Genomic DNA, 20,293 nt, shown 5'->3' with positions numbered 1-20,293 from the left:
ATTTTAAAGTTTTTTAAAGCATCCTTCCAGTGTTTGGGTCTTGTCTACGTCTCTTCCTCTAGAGCAGTTGCCCACACCTTATGCCCTTCCTGCCCCTTTTTTCACATTATCAGCAATTGTTGAAGAGACCAGGCCATTTGTCCCACAGAATTTCCAACCTTCTGGATTTATCTTATTGCTTCCTTGTGGTGTCATCTCACTGGTTCCTCTCTTCCTATCTTTCCTGTAAGCTGGATGTTAAGGCTAACGCCTCGATGTTAAACATTTCCCATTTTTGTCATGGACACCGTAGCTGATAGTGTGTACTTTGTGTCACATCAGAAGACATGTAGTATCACTTGCCCCACCACGGGCGGTAAGAACATAGACCCCTGAGGGACAAGACGGAAGCCAACATGATCTCTGCAGTCTGTGGTTAGGGTTTACTCTCTCAACTAGAAAGTGATTCATGTGGTGTTATTGGCAACATGAAAACATCTAGTTTCCCATTAGTCATTCACCTAATGGCGTAAACGCCCATTGATAGTTCTTGTCTGAATAAATATTAATAATTCTTTCTTTTTCATTACCAATTTTCAAAATGAGGATTTATTTTAATAGTTTGCTGAAGTGAATGGGTGACAAATGAGTATTTTTTGGCTTTCTCTTTTTAAAGTGTATAAACTGATGGAATTCCATTGATTCAATGTGTTTCAATCCGAAACAGTCATTTTGGGGTGGATGCCAAATTTGTCATAAGTTGGCCAATTGCACTAAAAATTTTTAATGCCTTGATTTTTAACTCAGTCTTTTAGGAGCTTGTGCAGTGAGACTCAAAATACTTGTGTTTATTAGTCCCAGTTGATTTTGAGAACCAGTTGCAACATCCCTGCAGGGCAAAGGGGGTGGCGATTTCTGCAGTTCTGAGTCAGGAGTCTCTGTGACCCAGGGAGAGGTCTGAGAATAGGTCTGCTACTGGGCTCAACAATTGCAAGAGGGTTGGAAAAGCTCCTGGCCACTTGTTCTCTCTCACCAGGTTTTCTTTCCTTTCTGTCCCAGGACACACCTGAACACCGGCTCACAACATTTCAACATCTCCCATGCAGTTCTCCCTAAAGCGAGCTGCAGCACATTTGCATTATTTTTGGTTATTCTGTCACTATTCTATATCAGCTATGGTTAATTGATTTCACTTATTGATATATTAATATTTGATAAATTAATTTCTCATAAAGAGTTGCAGCCTGTGGGTGGCCATTCCAGGCAGGCTGGAAAGCGGAGCCCTGGACAGAAGCCAGAAACATGTGCTTCCTTACTGATAGAATTTAAGAAACTGAAGTAGAGACTGTTGCAAATATAGGTCTCAGTACTGTAATAAGATTTGGCTCTAGCCTCCATGGTGAGATTTCTACCACCTAGTGCCACACTGGTGTGTTATTATCGATTTCTCTCCCTAAAGTCAGGCCTACTGGTTCACTTTCCTGCTTCTCTAGGATGATGGAATTGCACTCTCTTTGTTTAATTTTGATTTCTTTTAACCACAATTTCCAGTGGCCTATAGAGCTAATCTGCACCATTGAGGAAAATTATTCTCTGATTACCAGGAAGTTTGGCTGGAGCAGTTTTCTTACCTCTAACTTCAGAATTCAAGATAGGACCAAATTGGCAGTGGTGTCGGTTCTTTATAAAATGGAGGAAAAGAAAGGTCTTTATTTTCAGTACTACATAATTACTTGAAAGGCAAATAGGTTTTCAGTATCCTCCAATTCTTTTATTGCTACCTTACCTTTGTTTAAGCAGATAAAACAGTAGCTCTCCCTGTGGCTTTCAAGACTAAACATTTCAAAATGTCATCCAAGTATAACATTCGAATCACTTAGACAATCATTCTTAATGCCAGAAACATTCTGTTTCATTTTCTTTTGATAAAGTTAAAAATAGTTTCTCTGACAATGTTGCCACATACTCTGCTCTTTTTAAGTGTGCACTTTCCCTAGCCCACACATGTCCTCTGACAGGCCCGCCCTTATTCTGTGATGAGCCTCTGTGAGCATTTGCCATCTACTGCGATGTTCTCTCTCACACTTGCTTTCACTTACTGAATAGAATAAAGTAAGACTGAAGCCTGTGTTTACCTGCAGTTTCAGCCTGGATTCATTGACTGCACTTAATTGTGTTTTATCTTTTCATGAAGTTTGATGCCAAGATTTTTAGAAATAATATCCAACTTCTTTCTTTACCTTAATTCCAGGTGCATTGGAGGTTGAAATACATGCCTGACTCATAGATTGTGCTTCATAAATACAGTGATACATTGATTTTTCAAAAACTCAAATTACAATGATGAATTTTTCAGTTGAACATCTCTCTGTGCTTATTCCAATCATAACTAGTGTACCTAGTGAGGATTTTGATATATTGTTAAATTCTCTTGTTCTTAATAAAAAAGACATAATTATATTTATGCCGTTTTACCATGTTGATAATGATACGTTCTAGCTCTTCCAAAACTGAAAGTTTGTAAACCCATATGTAGCATATTTTTAACCAGAATAGCAGAGCATTCCGTTCATTTCCTGTGGAGGATAACAATTTTCTTCCTCTTTCTTTCTTCAGAGGAATCAAAGGAATCTAGAGATACCTTCCTTGTTTCTGGATATAAAAAAATAATAGTAAAACTCTAAAATTAGAGTCTGGAGTGGTGACAGGTATAGCCCTGAAACCAAATCCTCAAAATACACTTAAATTTTACTCTCTGTTAGGCTGTGGCTCTGATGTGCTGTGAGGTTGTATGTGTCACCTGTAGTACTTTTCCACTGTCTTGGGTCTCTGGATGATAGAAGAAAACGGTCTTATATGTAGCACCTGTACAAATAAGGAAGTTGTGGGCGCAGATGCTGTGTCCAGGTGTTGGCGGGCACATCTTGACCTCGTAATGCTCCGCTGAGCGTGGCGTGGACGGCCACTGGTGTAGCGCCCTGTGGGGTCCTGAGTGATAGTGAGGCCTGTGACCCTGACTCGCCCGCTGTGTGTGTGCCAACCTTTCCCACTGTGTTGAAGACGGGAGCTGAGGGCATAGGGAGCCGGGGCCTCTTGGCTGGCAGGTCATACAGGACTGTTCCTTGGGGCCCCTCAGACCTGGTGTGGTTGAAGCTGCTGGTGATACCTTCTGGCTTTTTGAATCTCTTCCACGCTCTCTGGACCTTCTCCCATTCTGGCTCTTCTTCAGGAGGGAATTCGCCTCCATTTGGTAAGAGGCACTGAGGGCGCTGCGGACATGCAGGTGTGTGCAGTCTCTTTCTCCATGGCTGAGGGGGCTAGGTAACATCTAAGGCCATCCTTGCTTGAGTGAGCTTGTCTGCCCTATTGCTGGAATTCCACTGAGCCTTTGCTGGTACTCTTTCTTCCGCCCCGAGTTGCCCTTCCCCCTCCACCAGGACCCTCATCTTTCTGGGTGCACCTCAAATGCCGCCTCTTCTTTGTAGTTTTCTTTTATCCTTCTGTTCCGATCCTCTCCCTTCTGGCAGCGCAGAATTGACCGCAGCCTCACCTTGGTGCCAAAGCCCTGCGGATGCTTCTCCTAGGCCCCCTCTGCCTTGGATTGGTCGTTCTGTGTTCACTGCTCTGATCCAATGACTCTGCCATCCACGCGTTGCCCAGGCCAGACACATGAGAGTTGTCCTAGACTGTTCCATCTTTCTCATGCGCCCTCCAAGTCCAGTCCCTCACACGGTCCCAAGAAATTAACAGCTCAAAGAAAAACAAATCCAGATGTGCCTCCTCCCCAGCCCCACTGGCCTCATCCACACCCTGATTAGTTCGTCCTCTGCAGCACTGAGGTTTGCCCCGCTGTCACTGTCCCTGCCTCCCCTCCACTCCACCTTCCACCCGCCCACTGTGCAGCGTTCCAGAGAGCGTCACTTGCTGCTCTGTGGGCTACAGACCAGTCTCCCACATGGCATCTGTAAACAACACATTGAGTGTGTAGACATACAATATTAGGAATTCTGTTTACTTTTTCTCATCTCAACTTATAAAATTTCTCCTTTTTGTTTTGCAGCGTAGCAGAACAATAGCACATACATATACTTTCTAAATGTACTTACAGTAAGGTTGAGTACTCAAAAGTTATTTTATTGATGAGGTGTATGGTCAGAAAGTTTATAGAGACCCTGAACCCAACCACAGTGTCTCATTCCGATTCCTCCTCGGGGTGTACCAGGCCCTCTGCTCTCTAGCCCCTGCCTACTTGTTCCAGACTCTTCTCCCTTTCTTTTTTCTGCATCATGAACTGTGTCATATTTAACCACATCGTTTCTAGAAGTTAAAAGGCTATTTCATGCCACCACACTGTTGCTGCACTGTTGGTTCTGGCCATAATTCCTTACTACTGTTCCCTCCCTCTGTCCCTCATCCCTACCTGCACCCCCCTTGTGAAGCCCCCTGGAGCTGCCTCCACTCCACAGGTAAAGTCATCACATCCTCCTTCGCTCTCCCGCCGTGCAGCTCGTTCATTCATTCGTTCCGCATGGTCTGTTGAGGCCGACAGTGTGCCCACCGCCCCCGCCCGGGCCACACGGCGGCGCAGTCGGGTCCCTTCTCTGTCTCCCTCACTGTAAGCTCCTTAGAAACAAAACGCGCTTCCTCCCTTTCCTCCAACACCCAGCGGCTTTGTGGACAACGCGTCTGAATGAGTGACCCAGCGCGTGAGGGCACTGGACCACTAACGTCTCTTTCAACACTGGGATTCTGTTTCAGCGAAAACTGAGCAGAAATTAATTTGTAAATTTGTGGATATCTACAGCCGAAATTTGTTATGCAATTTACGTTCGTTCAGTGACTCTAATCATTTAGTAATACTTATAAGTTTGTGTATCTTTATATGTATGTATAAATTTGTATATATTTTGTGAATCCCAGAAAATGGCAATACAATGAGCCCCTATAATTATTCTAGAGCCATTATTTTTTTCTGTGGTTATAAATTTTAGCCTGACTTAATGACTAAAAATGAACATTCCGATCACACATTTTGGTTTTGCTTTGGTTTATGTTGGAATATATAGGACATAAAAAAGTTATTTTGGGGTGAAGAATAATTAATCTTACCAGTTATATTGTCCTTAATTTAAGATATATAACTATAAAACAGATAACTTAAGATCTGATTGTTTATATTCCAGACATGTTTTTTCATAAATGAATTTTTTACTGTATTAGAACTTTAAATTCACTTAGCATGCAAAATATTTATGTGCCGCAAGTCATAACCTTTTAGAATATTACCCATCTCATAAGGTAAGGTTTACCATTATAACTAGCACTGGTCACACTTTGCATACAGTGTGTATAAAGCAATGTGTGTGGGGGAGTAACTGAGACAGACTGTGTGACTGTGGAAGAGTAAACAACCTGAACAGGACAAAGATGAGGGACCCCTCTGTCTGCCTTAATTACTGCATCACTGCTCACATTGCTAATAGTTACATGTCATTCTTCTGAATTGGGTCTGAAAGTCCTTCAAATGAGAGAAATATACCTTTATGTTTGAATCTTCTTTTTTTAAGCTACTGTGATCCTAAATATTAAATGAAAAGTTAACTGAGTTTACCTTCAGAAATTGAAATACACAAAACTGCTGTTGAACCTCTCTTCTTTCTCTTAGGTATAATATCGAGCCCAGTTTATATAGCCCTTTCTTCTCCCTCGGAGCATGCATGGAAGGCCTGAATATTTTGTTTAACAAACTGTTGGGGATTTCCTTATATGCAGAGCAGCCTGCCAAAGGAGAGGTGTGGTGCGAAGATGTCCGAAAACTGGTGAGCCCCCACTTAGCCTGAGGCAGCGTGCTTTATCTTTTCAGTTTGGAGTAGAGTCTGCAGCAGTTTCATCTTTAAGTTTGCTTCGCCCTGGTTGAGTGTGTCCTGTCTAATTTCTGTTTCATAAAAAAAAAAAAAAAAAAATCCAAATTGCCACTTTTGATTTAGGGCACTGTGTAAAGGATCTAAACATATGAATAGGAGAGTTAGTTCTCTAAAATAAAATTTTTTTAGGAAGCTCATAGAAGGTTGGATCTTTGTCTTCTTTAATAATAACTTCAAGCCTCGAGTTCATCCTTCTTCCCTTAGGGCCCACTTTATTTGAGGCATGAATATTTTAAATTTTCATTTGTAAGATTAGAGGCTTTCTGGTGCCATGTGTTTATCACCAAGGCTTTATTTGTTGTGTTCTTTCATTTTTGCTGACATCCTTACCACGCTCTGATTTTTTAACTATGTTTCAAGGAATATAAACTGTCTCATTGTCTCTAGGCCATGTTTTGTGAGCACAGAGTAGGTGTGTGGTGGGATTGAGAGGAGAGTAGGGGGGCATTTTATCACTGCCTTTACTTGCCTCAGTGTCTATTTGAATATTATGAACTTCCACAAAATGACAGAAATTGATAACATGCAGAAATATGATAAAAAGGAAAACTGGTAAGAGGACACTGAAAGGACAGATGCAGGGGAGGAAGAGGTTGCACCCGATCTGCAGGACGTGAGCTTCACCAGGGCGGCAGCGCTGTTTGGCGGTTGTGCTCACTGCTGTATCCCAGATGCCTTGAACACTTCCTGGCACTGAGTAGGTGCTTAATAGGTGTTTGTTGAATGAATGAATATATACTTGCAGGAAATTTTAAAGCACAAATTATGGTTCTCTGGGATATAGTCATCAAGTTCTTAAAAGACAAAGAAGCCAAGATGGAAACTAGTGGTTGAATCTCTCCTTTAAGCTGTGTCTCTTTTATAGGCCTGTTTTGGAGAGGGAATAAATAATGATATTACTGATTTTCAGCTGAAGCTGGGAGCTGCATTTGAAAACAACAAGTTTTCAAATTTATGGGTTAAAATTTACATGGGCATATGTCATGGCATTCTAAGATTTGAAGAAAATAATAATGTTGCTGCTAAAATTGTCCAGCCAGCACTTCTTCCTAACTCTTGTGGGTGTTTGGTTGGGGTAGTATAGAGGATTGGCAGTCGGGACAAAGGGCCCTCAGTAGGAGAACTTCCTCTCCTGGACACACAATTCCCAAGTCAAAGTCATTGGAGAGGTGGAGCAGAAGAGGATGGGGTTGGGGGGAAAGAGAATCTATCTCGAGATATGGTGGGGTGCAGAAAGTAATTAAAATGTCTATATGTGTGGCTGTGGATGTTTAATATACAGATTCTGACATTAGGGATGCTTTTTCACTTTTAGAGTGTCTGATGGCTCCATTTACCACTAAATTTAAAAATTTTTTCTAGGCTGTTGTTCATGAATCTGAAGGATTGTTGGGGTACATTTACTGTGACTTTTTTCAACGAGCTGATAAACCACATCAGGTGATCCTTTCTTTATACACTGGTTTCTAGATGTGACCAGCAGTTCATTTGTATTAATGTAAGCTTTATATCGTTTTGTGAGCTTTATATCACTTTTATAATTCTGCAGTATTTAGAAGTTATTAATGATAATTACAAAATATATAAATTTGAAATTAATATAGAATTTAAAAATAAAAAAGGTTATGGAAATAATTATCGCAATCTATGTTTTTCACTTTTATCTGGGTCATGGTGTTAGTGATGGTAATAATGATAGCTGACATTTTATGAACCCTTATTGGTGCCAACCAGTGCACTAGGTCCTTTATACACATCAGTCATCTCAACCTTTTGACCAGGTTCTAATGTTATGAGGAAACTGAGGCCAGAGAAGAGGTTAAGTTACTTGCCCAGAGTCACACAGCTAGAAGTGGTAGGATTTGAAGGCAAACATTCTGAGTAGAGCCCCAGCTCTTAACTCCTTTTTCCTTACTTGACAACGAACCTAGATTAAAGCGGCAGAAGGTATGTCCACATGGAAACCTTACCAGCCACCAGTTAGCTGCTTATGGGGAAGACATGAGGCTCCTTCCTTACCTTTAGCTGCATGTCAGGTTTGCTGGTCAGGTACCTTCAGCAGTTTTGTGCAGCTTGATGGGAAATAATCAAGAGTTCAGGTTATAAGTTATAACAGCAATAATGGTACCTTATATTTGAATAGTGATTCACAAATTCCAAAGCATTTGCACAGATGTGAGCTTTACGAAATCTGGACAGCCACTATGGGATTTGACAAGGTGGCACTCTAGAGATGAGGCTCATAGAGGCAAATCATTTTCTAGGATGATTTGTATGTGTCAAAGGTGGGACCAGAGTTCAGACCATCAGACTCTGTGTTCTTCCTCTTCGCCTGATCGACTGGCAGAGACTCTGCTTTAGTGATTGGGAGCCCTGGTTCCTAGTAGTCAGGCTGGGCTCAGGTCCAAGATGCAGCAGTTCTAGCTCGGTGTCCTTGGGCATGTTACTTAATATTTATTTCTAAGACTCAGTTTCAGTTTTCTCATCTGAAAAGTGAGGTACATCTGCCTCACAGGATTGTTATGAAGAATAAGTGATACAATGCAAGTGAATTGCAGCGTAGTGTCTGTTCCAGAGTAAGTTACTCCAGATTCTTTGTTTATGACAGTTTAGAGCCCATGACTTCCAAGCAATAAAGACAAGAGACATGGAGAGTACCTCTTTGTTCATTATCTGACATACAGTAGGGACTCAAAAATTTGTGTCCTTTTCCTCAGTAGCTGATGTCTGTCCCCTCCCCTTACTTGTGAATGTCTTGAGGGCATGGATCTTTGATGACTTTGTTTCCAGCATCTGTATGGTTTGGGGATGAATTAATGAATTAATCAATATAAGATCAGAGTATTATTGGTGTTTTAAAAAATTAAAATTTTAGCAGAATAATTAGTGTCCAGAAAAAGTATCTAAAACTAAACCGAATAAGAATAGGATTAAGTTAAAGTATAATTTTGTATTTATTATATTATAATTTTATATTCATTAAGACTGTTTTACTCTTTATGTTTTCTGATTCTCAAAGGATTGCCATTTTACAATCCGGGGAGGCAGATTAAAGGAGGATGGAGACTACCAGCTCCCAGTCGTGGTTCTGATGCTCAATCTCCCCCATTCCTCCAGGGGCTCACCGACTCTGTTAACTCCTGGAATGATGGAGAATCTTTTCCATGAAATGGGACACGCTATGCACTCTATGCTGGGACGTACCCGCTACCAACACATCACTGGTGAGCCACAAGGAGGGTTTCTATTTAGTACAATCCTTTAAAAACATGTATTTTCTTTTAAATTGGGAAAAGGGCTTTTTGTTGGGAAAATCTGCTCATTTAATAATGTCCCCTGGTCCTTTATCTCAGATTGCCTCCTCTTGTCCTTCTCATTGTTATGCAACATGATCTCCTTATGCTTTTTTCTGTCCCTTTAACAGCTGTCACCAAGGAATAGGTCTCAGTTGTCTATTTTTGGAGTTTGTGCCTATTTTAAAGTGTTTTGTGTGGAATTTAAGTTTGTGGCTGTGTGTGTGTGTGAATGAATAAATACGGATTTAATATTTTCTTAGTACCTAGCACAAAGTTAGTGAGGGAATAAGTGAGATGGATGTTGCCTCTGTTTATCCCAAATCAGTTAAAATACAAAACAAAGCATATTTTAGACGTATGATGAAATACTTTTTATTTTTCTTATACTTTACCTTGTAGATTTTTATGCTGATATGTGGCCATATTGAATGATATTACAGACTTTCCTTTTAGTTGTCTTATCTCTAAGTCTGAAGCCCACCATCATATATGGCCAGCATTAGAGCACCTGGGACATTTTTGGCATCTAGTATTTATTAACTAAGTTGACACACACAGGATTTTGGACAAGGAGAAGATATTTGAAAAGACTGTAGGTGGGCTGAACAGAATCATAAAATGCTACCAAAAGGTTCTTACAGGATTTGTTGCTTTAAGTAATTTTGAATTTAAAATATTGCTTTGCTTCACTGAGGATTGACTGTGTTACAAAAAAGCAATAAATGAATAACATAAAGTACTTTTAAAACAAAGGAAGTATGAAAGCATTAGGTAATGGAATTCAGTGAATTAAATACAAATGCTATATTAATTTAAAAAATGTTTTAATTGGTGTTTCATGTATAGCTAGCATAGATGAAGACAGGTTTGTTTGTAGAGGGTGTGAGCCATTGCTTTATAAGGTGTTTTAGCAGCTGTGCAAATATTTTGTTTTACTTTTGTTATAAAGGAAAATATATAGGATTATAATAAACTTTTCTGCAAATATGTACAATAATTTTATAGAAGTGAAATATTGATTTAATGAATTAAAGCTTATCATAGTTCATCAGAAGTCCAAATAAAAGTTTTAAAAGAGTACATAAAAAGTAAGATAAATATGTCGATTTGATTCATGCCAACATTTTTTCTTCTTTTTTTCCCTCGTTTTAGGGACCAGGTGCCCCACTGATTTTGCAGAGGTTCCTTCTATTCTGATGGAGTTCTTTGCAAATGATTATCGAGTAGTTAACCAATTTGCCAGACATTATCAGACTGGACAGGTAGGAACACTAATATTGTCATATTGTCCTTTGGATCGTGATAGTCGGTTTTTGTCACTTACTGGATAATGTTTAACTCCTCCTGCTTTTTCAGTACTCATCCTCTCCCAATACAGATTCCCCTTCCTTTTTTTAAAGAGAGGTTTCACTCTGTCACCCAGGCTAGAGTGCAGTGGCACGATCGTAGCTCACAGCAACCTCCAACTCTTGGGCTCAAGCAGTCTTCCCGCCTCAGCCACATGAGTGGCTGGGACTGCAGGCACATGTCACCATGCCTGGCTAATTTAAAAAAATTTTTTTAGAGATGGGGTCTTGCTCTGTTACCCAGGCTGGTCTCAAACTCCTGGTCTCAAGTGATGCTTCTACCTCGGCCTCCCAAAATGCATTTTTCTTTTATCATGTTTTTTCCTGATTTCTTATCTTTTCTTTTTCCAGACTGTAGTATCTTAGTCCCAGCATATAGTCATATATTGAAAAATAGCTACCCTTTATTATATGCCCAGTAATCTGCCATTTAGTCCTCATAACCATCCCATGAGGAAAAGCACTTTGTACCTATTTTCCAGATGAAGAAACAAGCTCTATAGTAGAACAGGCTTTCATGTCTGTCTCACTTCAGAAAAGCCTTTTCTTCTGAATACTTAGTCTTTTAGTCTGAATTTTTATGTTGTTTCATAAAATTGAACTGCAATGCCATATTTTGCCAGTATACTCCGCACATATATGATGCTTAGACTGAAAATTCCTTAATTTTGAGGTTTATGTTTTTCTTTCTTTTTTTAAAATGCTTTTCTTCACTTTCTGTTGAAATTTTTCTGGTAGAATTATGATATAATAAATTGTTCTAGAAAAGGTCTTATTTCTGTGGTTAAGAGCTTTGGGTTTTTGTGTTAGACTGACTTGGTGCTTCCTTTTCGACTTTGGATGGTTTTCCCATTTTTGTAGTATCAATTATAAAAACAACTACCTTATAGGTTGTTGTATGAATCAATAAGTTATAATATTTTGGGGGAAACACTTTTCTATTATCTAATATACTTTTGTTCTTCCTACTGTTTTTCTTGTTTTTATTTTCTTTTTTTGGCTATACCAGTAGGTATCAGATGCTATCTTAGTTTCTACATGAAAATTGTTCAATAATAGAGTAAAAACTGAGTGGTGTGAAGAGACAGAATTCAATTGATTATTAACCAGTAGTTCTTAATTATTTATCATGTACTAAAAACCATACTGGACCCCAAATGAAAGAGTAACATTGGTCTTGTCAAATAAAACTGAAATCTGGACTTAGCATGGAAAGAATACTTGAAAAGACTGTTGCAATCAGGGGAGTCAGGACTATTACAACAAAAGTAGGGAGACCACTGCAACAGGGAGAACTCTGTCCAGGGTTTAGATTAGTGCATTGTAATTATGCAGGTTTTTAAATTAAAATAAGAGATACCTTACAATTAGGTAGCTGTAAGTTACCAACATCATGGCATTTACTGTCTACTTGTACATTGCAAAGTATACTCTCCCCCTTTTCTTGGGACCATGACTGTGTGGTGCTTTGTTACATGCGGGGGAGGAGGGGTTCCCCCTCAGAGTGCCCCTCCCTGGTGCTAGTTTAAATTATATCAGTCTTTGAATCCCTAGCACCTAGAATCTTGCTTAGCACAAAAAAAGCACTAAAAAAATTAAATGAAGGAGTGAATAGAACTAGAAAAAGAAGGACCGAAAACACCTTTATTTTTGACTCTTTTTCTGATTATGTTTCCATATGCATAATATGATTGGGTCATTTTTCTTTCTTTCTTTTTTTTTTTGAACTGGATTTGATCTAACTATTGTCAGCTGTAAAGAATGAGTTTCTGGATAACTAATCTAAGTGAGTCTTCATCATAATCTATTTCGGTTATCAAGGTGGCAGAACTGAAATGTCTGTGATCCAATCAACTACCCATCCATTATCCTGCAAAGAATTGCACTGGGAATTAGGTGGGGTTGGCCAATGACATAGAAGCTCATACCCCATCAGATAGTAGCATGACCCATCCATGGCTGCATATTTTGGGGGTTGGGCTGGTTAGGAATTCAGCAATTGCTCCCTCTGTGAGGCGCGTTGGAGCAGAGCCACATGCACAGTGCACGGGCCCTGGGGAGGGCCCCCAACTCTACCTGGGCCTCCAAAGAGGAAGTGCAGGAGGAAGGAGGTCTCAGGAAAGTATGTAGAAGGGGGATTCACCAGGCAGCTGTCAGCAGCCCTTACCTGTTCCACTAAAACATATTTAATGAGGATATACTAGGGACAGAGGTCCTTCAGTCAGAAAACACTTACTGAGTTTTTATTATGTACCAGTTACTGTTCTCAGCATCCGAGAAACAATCAAGAATAACTCAGACAACATCCCTAGCGCCCACGGCCTTTAATCCAAAGGGAAACTGAGGCAGAGCCAAAGACTAAGGCATTCTGGCTGGAAGAAAGAGCCTGTGAAAGGCATGGAGCAGTCCTCTTGGTGGCAGTGGGTGCAGCTTAGGAAGGGGGGACAGGGAAGGCAAGAAAAGACAGAGGACTGCAGGTGGGGGCAGGTGGCAGAGGGCTGCAGAACACAAGCAGGAGTTTGGACTGAATCCTGATATAGGTGGAAAGTCGTTAAAGATTTTTAGGCAAGGAAGTGACATAATCAAATTTTAGTTTTAGGAAAATAACCCTGGTGTCAGGGAGGAAGACGGATTGGAGCGTGATGAGAGTAGAGTCTGAGAGAAGCGGTACTCAGGCCGCTGAGCTGCCAAGGCTTCCTGCAGAGAGTGCAGTAGCACCAGCCTCTCTGGTCGGAGGGCATTTTGTGCCAGCTGCCCAGGAAGCACCCTGGCCTCGTCCCCTGCTCCTCTGGCCCTGCCGTGCCTGCCTGTCTTGTCTCTAGAAGTCGTTCCCAGCCTCCGCACTCCTCTTGCCCTGCACACCCTTTAGTCCCAGCTCCTCTCCCAGCACCCCCTCATGTTGCTGGAGTGATTTTTCTTGGCATTGTTTGCACCAGGCTTTGCTGTCTCTTAATCTTGAGAGTTGTGTCTGCTCCTCCTGGCCACTGGCTCTCACCCAACTCTGCCCCACCCATTTTCTCATCAGCCCTTGGTAATCAGCTTCCCTGGGCTCCGCCTTGGGCTGTGGGGCCCGGCTCAGCCCCTAGCAGGGCCTAGGTGAAGGCTGCAGATGTGTCCTCGGCCAGTGGGGTGGCAGGAGGGGCAGGATGCCAGAGCCACAGGAGACTGACCTGGGGGGACATGTGGCCAGTTAGATGTCGGGGACAAAGGGGAGGACAAGTCAAAGCTGGGGGTTCCACGGTCAGAGAATTCTGGTAGGGGGTCAGGTTTGAGAGGGAGGACGCAGAGTTCTTGTTTTGAGTGTACCAACGAGCATTGGCATTGTCCAGGAGGCCACTGTTCTGCAAGTCTGAAATTCTGGAGTTAGACACTGCAGATATGCGAGATAAATGGCAAAGAGATGGTGGTTGAGATATAGGGAGATTAGAAATTTCCTGTGAGGGAAAGCAAGACGTGTCTAAAGAAACCAGCATGGTTAGGAAAGGAGTGGTCTGAGGAGCTTAGGTACACAAGGTAAGAGGAGGACACACGCAGGTGAGGGTGACTGCGAAAGAGGAGCACGAGCCTTTCGGAGTAATACTTTTGTTTTTTTAAAGTTAAATCTTAGGCTGAAATTCACCACAAACACTAATGTCAATTTTTTAAAAATTACTATCTGCTTATAGAACAAATAGAATAGCAAAGAAGGACTAGAGCCACTGCTTGGTGGGTGATGTAAACAGTGGAGAGCCTCCCAATGCCTGCGTTCTTCTAAATTCTTCAGTAAGAAGAACCATTTTTGATGGTTCTTCCTAGATGCAAGAAAACCAGAATAAGCTCCCCCCTATAGATGAGATAGGAAGATAGCAGTAAGCTGCTTTGAATTAATTCAAGTTTCAGACTCAGAATACTTGTCCACTGCCCTTAGGGGACTTGCAGACACAGTCTCTAAAGAATTTAAAATAATTTTGTGATTCCATGAAGGATGGAAAGCATGCCCAAAGGCAAGAGACGTGTAAATGCTTTCAGCTTCGCAAGGGCTTGCCTCTTCTTGTCACTAATTAAAACACTAAGTGGCTTGTTTTTTTGTTTTTCCTTTTTAATTTTAAGGGCAGTCCTCCCCTTAAGGATAAGGAGTTAATTCCCTAAAACCCAAGTCTTTGTAAGTAAATGATATTTAAGCCCATAAGGAAAAATAACAGGGTTACATCTTTATGCTTAATTTCCTATCCTGCTGCATTTCAGGAAAGGATTTCTGTTTTAAACACCATGAGATGTATTCCAGAGAGCTCTTAGATACAGCGTAATCTATCAGTGATCTATTAACATCTGCAGGCATTTTATCTGAACTAGAGCACAGCGTGGCCAATGAATCCCACGTGCTGGAGGAATGAGCAGTATGCTTATCAGATCGCAGGTGCCCCGCAGCTGTCAGAGATAACATGCCAGAGGTGCTCGTCTGAGATCAAAACTGTCCTGACAGGCTGCAGCTTCAAAGCTGAAGCAGAATTTATTGTAAATTAATCTTAAAATCAATAGCACAAGCATAGGAGGAGTACACACTAGACTTGGTAGCGGTTCAGGTTTTGAGACACAGTAAAGTTAACAAGGATCAACAGTTTGATGGCGTTGCCCCGCAAATCTCGTGCAGTCTTAGTTGGAGCTGCAGCGTCTGAGCACCTAAAGGTTATTGCCCTCTTCTCAGTTGGGCCCAACCGTCAGCCTTACCTCTTCCCAGTCGCTCCCAGTTAGCCCAGAATTATCTGTGGGCCGCCTCGTGCTTCTGGAAGCATGGTCCTGGTCCTTTCCAAACCTTTCTGAGGAGCACCTTCTTTTGTTGTTATATTTTGATGATTCTGAAACTGGGATCCCTTGTTCGCTACCTATTTATATCTAATGGTTTTATTGGTCTGTTTTCTGTCGCTTATAACAGAATGTTTTAACTCGGTACTTTATAAAGAAAAAGAATTTATTTCTTAGAGTTATGGAGGCTGAGGGGTCCAAGGTCGAGGGGCTGCATCTGGTGAGGCCTTCTTGCTGGTGGGGACTCTCTGCAGAGTCCCGGGTTGGCACGGGCGTCACGTGGTGAGGGCTGAGTGTGCCCGTGTGCTCCAGTCTCTCTTCTTATAAAGACACCAGTCCCACTTCTGTGGTAACCCATTCACCATTAACTGTGAATGGATTAATCCATCGTGAAGGCAGAGCCCTCAGGACCCAGTCACCTCTTAAAGTCCCCACCTCTCAATACTGCCACACTGGGGATTAGAGTTTTGGAGGGGACAAGCATTCAAACTATAGCAATGGCATAGTGTGTCCCCTCCCCAAATCTGTTATAAAGTCAAAGATACTCTACAGTTATTGGGTTCTTGGGTTTAAGGAGATAAGATAGTCTTACCCCTATACTAGCATTGAAAATGCTGAGCACCTGCATTATGTAGTCTGAAAGCCTGACCCTCGACTCCTCCTACGGTTGGAATATGGTTTGTCCTCAACAAACCTCTGCGTGGTGGTGTTGGTAGGAGGTGCCTTTAAGAGATGATGAGGTAGTTAAGATGCAGTAATGTCTTTCTCTCTTGAGACTGGGTTAGTGCTCGTGGGAATGGATTAGTTCCCTCGAGAGCAGGTTATAAAGCAAGGTTGCCTCTTGTGAAATACCCTTTTTGCACAAGCTCTGTTCTCCGGTTGCTCCACCATGTTTTCCTAAACTTCCTTTCCTAAACCTCCTTATTAATTTGAATAATTTATCTATAGAATTTTAAAAGTTTTTAAACCATGTTTTGACAAAGCACAAGGCCCTCTGCAGAAGCCACCAGAGGCACTGCCCCGTCATGAACTTCCTAGCCTGTAGGACCGAGAGCTAAATAAACCTCTTCTCTTTACAAATTACCCAGTCCCGGGTATTGTTGCAGCAACACCAAGCGGGCTAAGGTACCCCCATCCCTAAACTAGCCCCATGGGGAAGGGGAAACTGGGGCTGACTCTGGGTCAGGTTTGAGGTTGTGGTGAGCTATGATGATGCCACTGCACTCTAGCCTGGGCAACAGTGAGACTCTGTCTCAAAAAGAAAAAAAAAAGAAATAGTCCTATGTTAGGCATGTGTATCTCAGTTTATGGCCTGTCTTTGCACTTTTCCTTCTGGTATCTTTTGCTGGACTTGTTCATTTTATTGTTGAATTTAGCAATCTTTTCTTTATAGTTAATGCTTTTTGTATCTTAAGAAACTTTTTCTTTAGAAGTCATAAGGATATGTTTCTGTTTTCTTCTAAAATCTCTATGTTTTCCTTTAGGTTTTTAATGAAGTTGGAAATTCTTTTTATGTTTAACATAATATGGGAATCAAATTTACTTTCTTCCTTATGGAAGGAATTGTCCCTGCACCATTTATGGAATAATGTATCCTTTCCTCAGGGATATATTATATACCAAGTAGCCACATAAATGCAGCAGTCTCTGGGATTTCTCTTTCATTCCATTGTTGAAGCTGTCTTGATACCAATGCTATACTGTCTTTATTCCCATAGCTTTGTAATAAGCCTTGATATCTGGAGCGACAAGTCTTCCTCCATTTGTTCTTCGAAAATTGGTCTACTCCTGGACCTTTGTGTCCTGTCATACACATTTTAAGTAAAGTTATCTATTTTCTTGAAAAAACCTGATGAGAGTTTGGTTGGAATCACATTTATAGATCAATGTGGGGAGAACTGATATCTATGAATATTGTCTCTGTGAATCTACAAATATGGCGTATCTCTCCATTTATTAGGCCCTTTTTAAAGTCTTGGAATAAAGTTTTCAAGTTTCCTTCTGAAGGGCCTCCTTGTTCAACTTTTTGGGGGCTTAGTCCTACATGCCCTACCTTTTTGATACTCTAAGTAGTATATTTTTTAAAATTACATTTTCTAATTGTTTCTAGTGTTTAAAAATGCAGTTTAGCCTTTATTACATATTGATCTTATTTTTAGCAACCTTCCTAAACTTCCTTATTAATTTGAATAATTTATCTATAGAATTTTAAAAGTTTTTAACCAGATAGGAACTCCTGCTGAAAATAATGACAGTTTTGTTGGTTCTTTCCAATCCATGTGTCTTTTATCTCTTTTCCTTGTCCTCCTCCACTTACTGGAGCCTCCTGTACAGTCTTGTGCAGATGGTGTGTATGGGTGGTACTTGTTTTGCTCCTGGTTTTTAAAGGAAATATTTCTAATGTTTTACCATAAAGAAAGATGTTTATTACAGGTTTGGTATAAATGTCAGAAAAAGGAAATTCCTTCCTATTTCCAGTTTGCTGAGTTTTTTTTTTTTTAATCATTCGTGGATATTGCATTTTATCAGATTTTTTTCCTGCATCTTGTGAGGTATTGGATTGTTCTTTTCCTTTAATCTATTAATGTAGTGAATATTAATGTGAAACACTAGGCCACCTTTGCATTCCAGAATTAAATGACCTTGGTCCCAGATTATTGTTATTTCTTAATATAGAACTGGCTTTTCAGTTTGCTAATCTTCTGTATATTGATGACTTTTGCATTTATGTTTAGGGATTGGTTTATAATTTTTTCTTTGCCCTATTCTTTGTTAGTGTTCATATTAAGTATAAGTGTTTTTTATAACATTGTAATCATCTGTTCCTTAAGACTTTGGCAGAATTCATCTACAGCAGTCCCCAACCTTTTTGGCACTAGGGACTGGTTTCATGGAAGGTAATTTTTCACTGACCTTGTGGGAGTGGCAGGGCAGCGGGCTGGAGGTGGCCTCAGGCATTGAGGCACTGCCAGTCTCCGGGAGGTTGGGGACCACAGATCTGTAAAACCATTTAGAGTCTGTTATTTTACTCTGTTTTAAATGAACGATTCTTTAATAGTTGTGGGAGTCTTTGGGCCTTCTTTTCGTCTTAAATAAGCTTTGCTAAGTTGTAATTTTCTAGAAATTTGCCCATTTAATCCTAGTTCTTAAGTTTATTGGCATAAAGTTATTTATAGTATTCTTTTATCCTTCAAATCCTGCTAAATCTATAATTATGTCCTTTTTCATTCCTAATACTGTTTTCTCATTTTTTCTCTATTAATCTTGGCAGAAGTTTGTCTACCTTATTAGTATAGTTGTCTCTCAGTATCCGAGGGGGATTGGTGCCTGCACACCCCCCACCCCGACTGTGGATACCAAAATACACGGCTGCTCAGGTCCCTGGTATAAAATGGTGTAGTATTTGCATATCATCCCATAGACTTTAAATCATCTCTAGATTACTTATAATACCTAATACAATGCACGTGCTATAGTAAGTGGCTGTTGTTTCTACTGTATTGTTTAGGGAATAATGATAAAGAAAAAGTCTGTACATGTTCAGTACAGATGTAATTTTTTAAAAAGTATTTTCGATTTGTGGGTGCTTGAATTCATGGATGCAGAACCCATAGATAAGGAGGACTGACTGTATTTTCAAAGAGCTAATGCTACCTTTGTTTATCCACTCTGTCGTTTGTTTTAGTTGATTAGTTTCTGCTTTTATTATTACTCTCTCCTTCCTCTGTCCTTGTTTTTTTCCCCCGGTTTCATAAGGTGGACACTTGGCTAATTAACCTGCAGTCATATTTAACATGTGCATTTAAATTTTAATACTATAAATGTTAGATTACGTGATGCAATGCTTTAGCTATGTTCTATGATTTTAATACAAAATATTTTTAAGGTTGCTAATTTCCATTGTAATTTCTTCCTTGACTAAGGACTTGTTTAGAACCATAGTTTAAAATTTTAAACCTTTGCAGGGGAGTTATCTTTTTGTTATTGATATCTAATTAATTGGTCTATCTGGTATTAATTCTTTATGGTTTGTTAATATTTATTTAATGACCGTGTGTGTTGTCGGGGTTTCTCAAATGTTCCATCTGTGCTTGAGTAGATTGTCTGTTTTCTAATTGTTAGGTCTGGAGTTTCATACTAGTCTGTCAGCCTTTTAATTATATTGTTTAGATCTTTGTTATATAACTAATTTTTTTGGCCTAGAAAAATTGAGAGGTACAAGTCTTCTACTAGGATGATGGATATATCATTTCCCCCTTAGTTTTATCCGTTTTTGCTATCATATTTTGAGAATTTTTTATTATTGCATAAAAGCCTACAGTTATATCTTCCTAGTGAACTATTCCTTTCTTCCTCATTTGTTATCCTCTCAATCTTCATCTGCTTCCTGTTTTAAATTCTTTTCTTCTGGTAATTTTGCAACCCCAGCTATATTACTAATCACCAAATATAGGCAATTGATTTTTGAGAGAACCTGACATTTTTCATGTAGTTTCATCCATTAGCTGCTACACCAAAATGTTTGCTGCTCTAGTTATCGTTCTCACCTATTACTTACAAAACAGTAAGTAATAGAAATTAGTGATTATTATTTTATATATTTTCTTCTTATTTAATCCTATCTAGTAATCTGTGAAGTAGATGCATAGTAGTCCTCATCTTGTAGACACTGAGACTTAGGTTAAGTACTTTGCCACAGATCACACAATAGTAACGTGGGGAGCAGGGTCAGTAGATCTATTAGTTTCACATCAGAATTTCCTTAAAGTTCTGTCAGGGTTGATCAAATCAGTGCTATGATAATTGTGAGTATTTTCCTTTTGCAGTCTTTTCTAGACAATTCCTTAATATATTAGGAAATGGCCTACCCTTCTGACAACATGTCTCTCGAAATGACAGATCCATATCCATTTTTGTGTTACTTTTAGAACAGTAAAATTCTAATGCAAAAGTAGCTTTAGAACTG

The 20,293-nt window shown here is 40.1% G+C and overlaps 1 protein-coding gene across 3 annotated transcripts in view; it reads left to right on the top strand.

Moving 5' to 3' along the window:
• Positions 1-20,293, top strand: part of MIPEP (mitochondrial intermediate peptidase) — a 125,902-nt gene that overhangs the window by 31,886 nt on the left and 73,723 nt on the right. For all 3 annotated transcript variants that reach the window (XM_020290466.2, XM_076009542.1, XM_076009543.1), the window contains exons 11-14: positions 5,645-5,798; positions 7,266-7,343; positions 8,923-9,127; positions 10,352-10,461. In XM_020290466.2, coding sequence (XP_020146055.1) covers positions 5,645-5,798; positions 7,266-7,343; positions 8,923-9,127; positions 10,352-10,461 — 547 coding nt within the window. The remainder of the gene's footprint in view (positions 1-5,644; positions 5,799-7,265; positions 7,344-8,922; positions 9,128-10,351; positions 10,462-20,293) is intronic.

Source organism: Microcebus murinus, chromosome 13 (assembly GCF_040939455.1).
Source record: "Microcebus murinus isolate Inina chromosome 13, M.murinus_Inina_mat1.0, whole genome shotgun sequence".
NCBI lineage: Eukaryota > Metazoa > Chordata > Mammalia > Primates > Cheirogaleidae > Microcebus > Microcebus murinus.
Note: the sequence above shows the minus strand (reverse complement) of the source record. Positions and strands in the feature narration are given on the sequence as shown.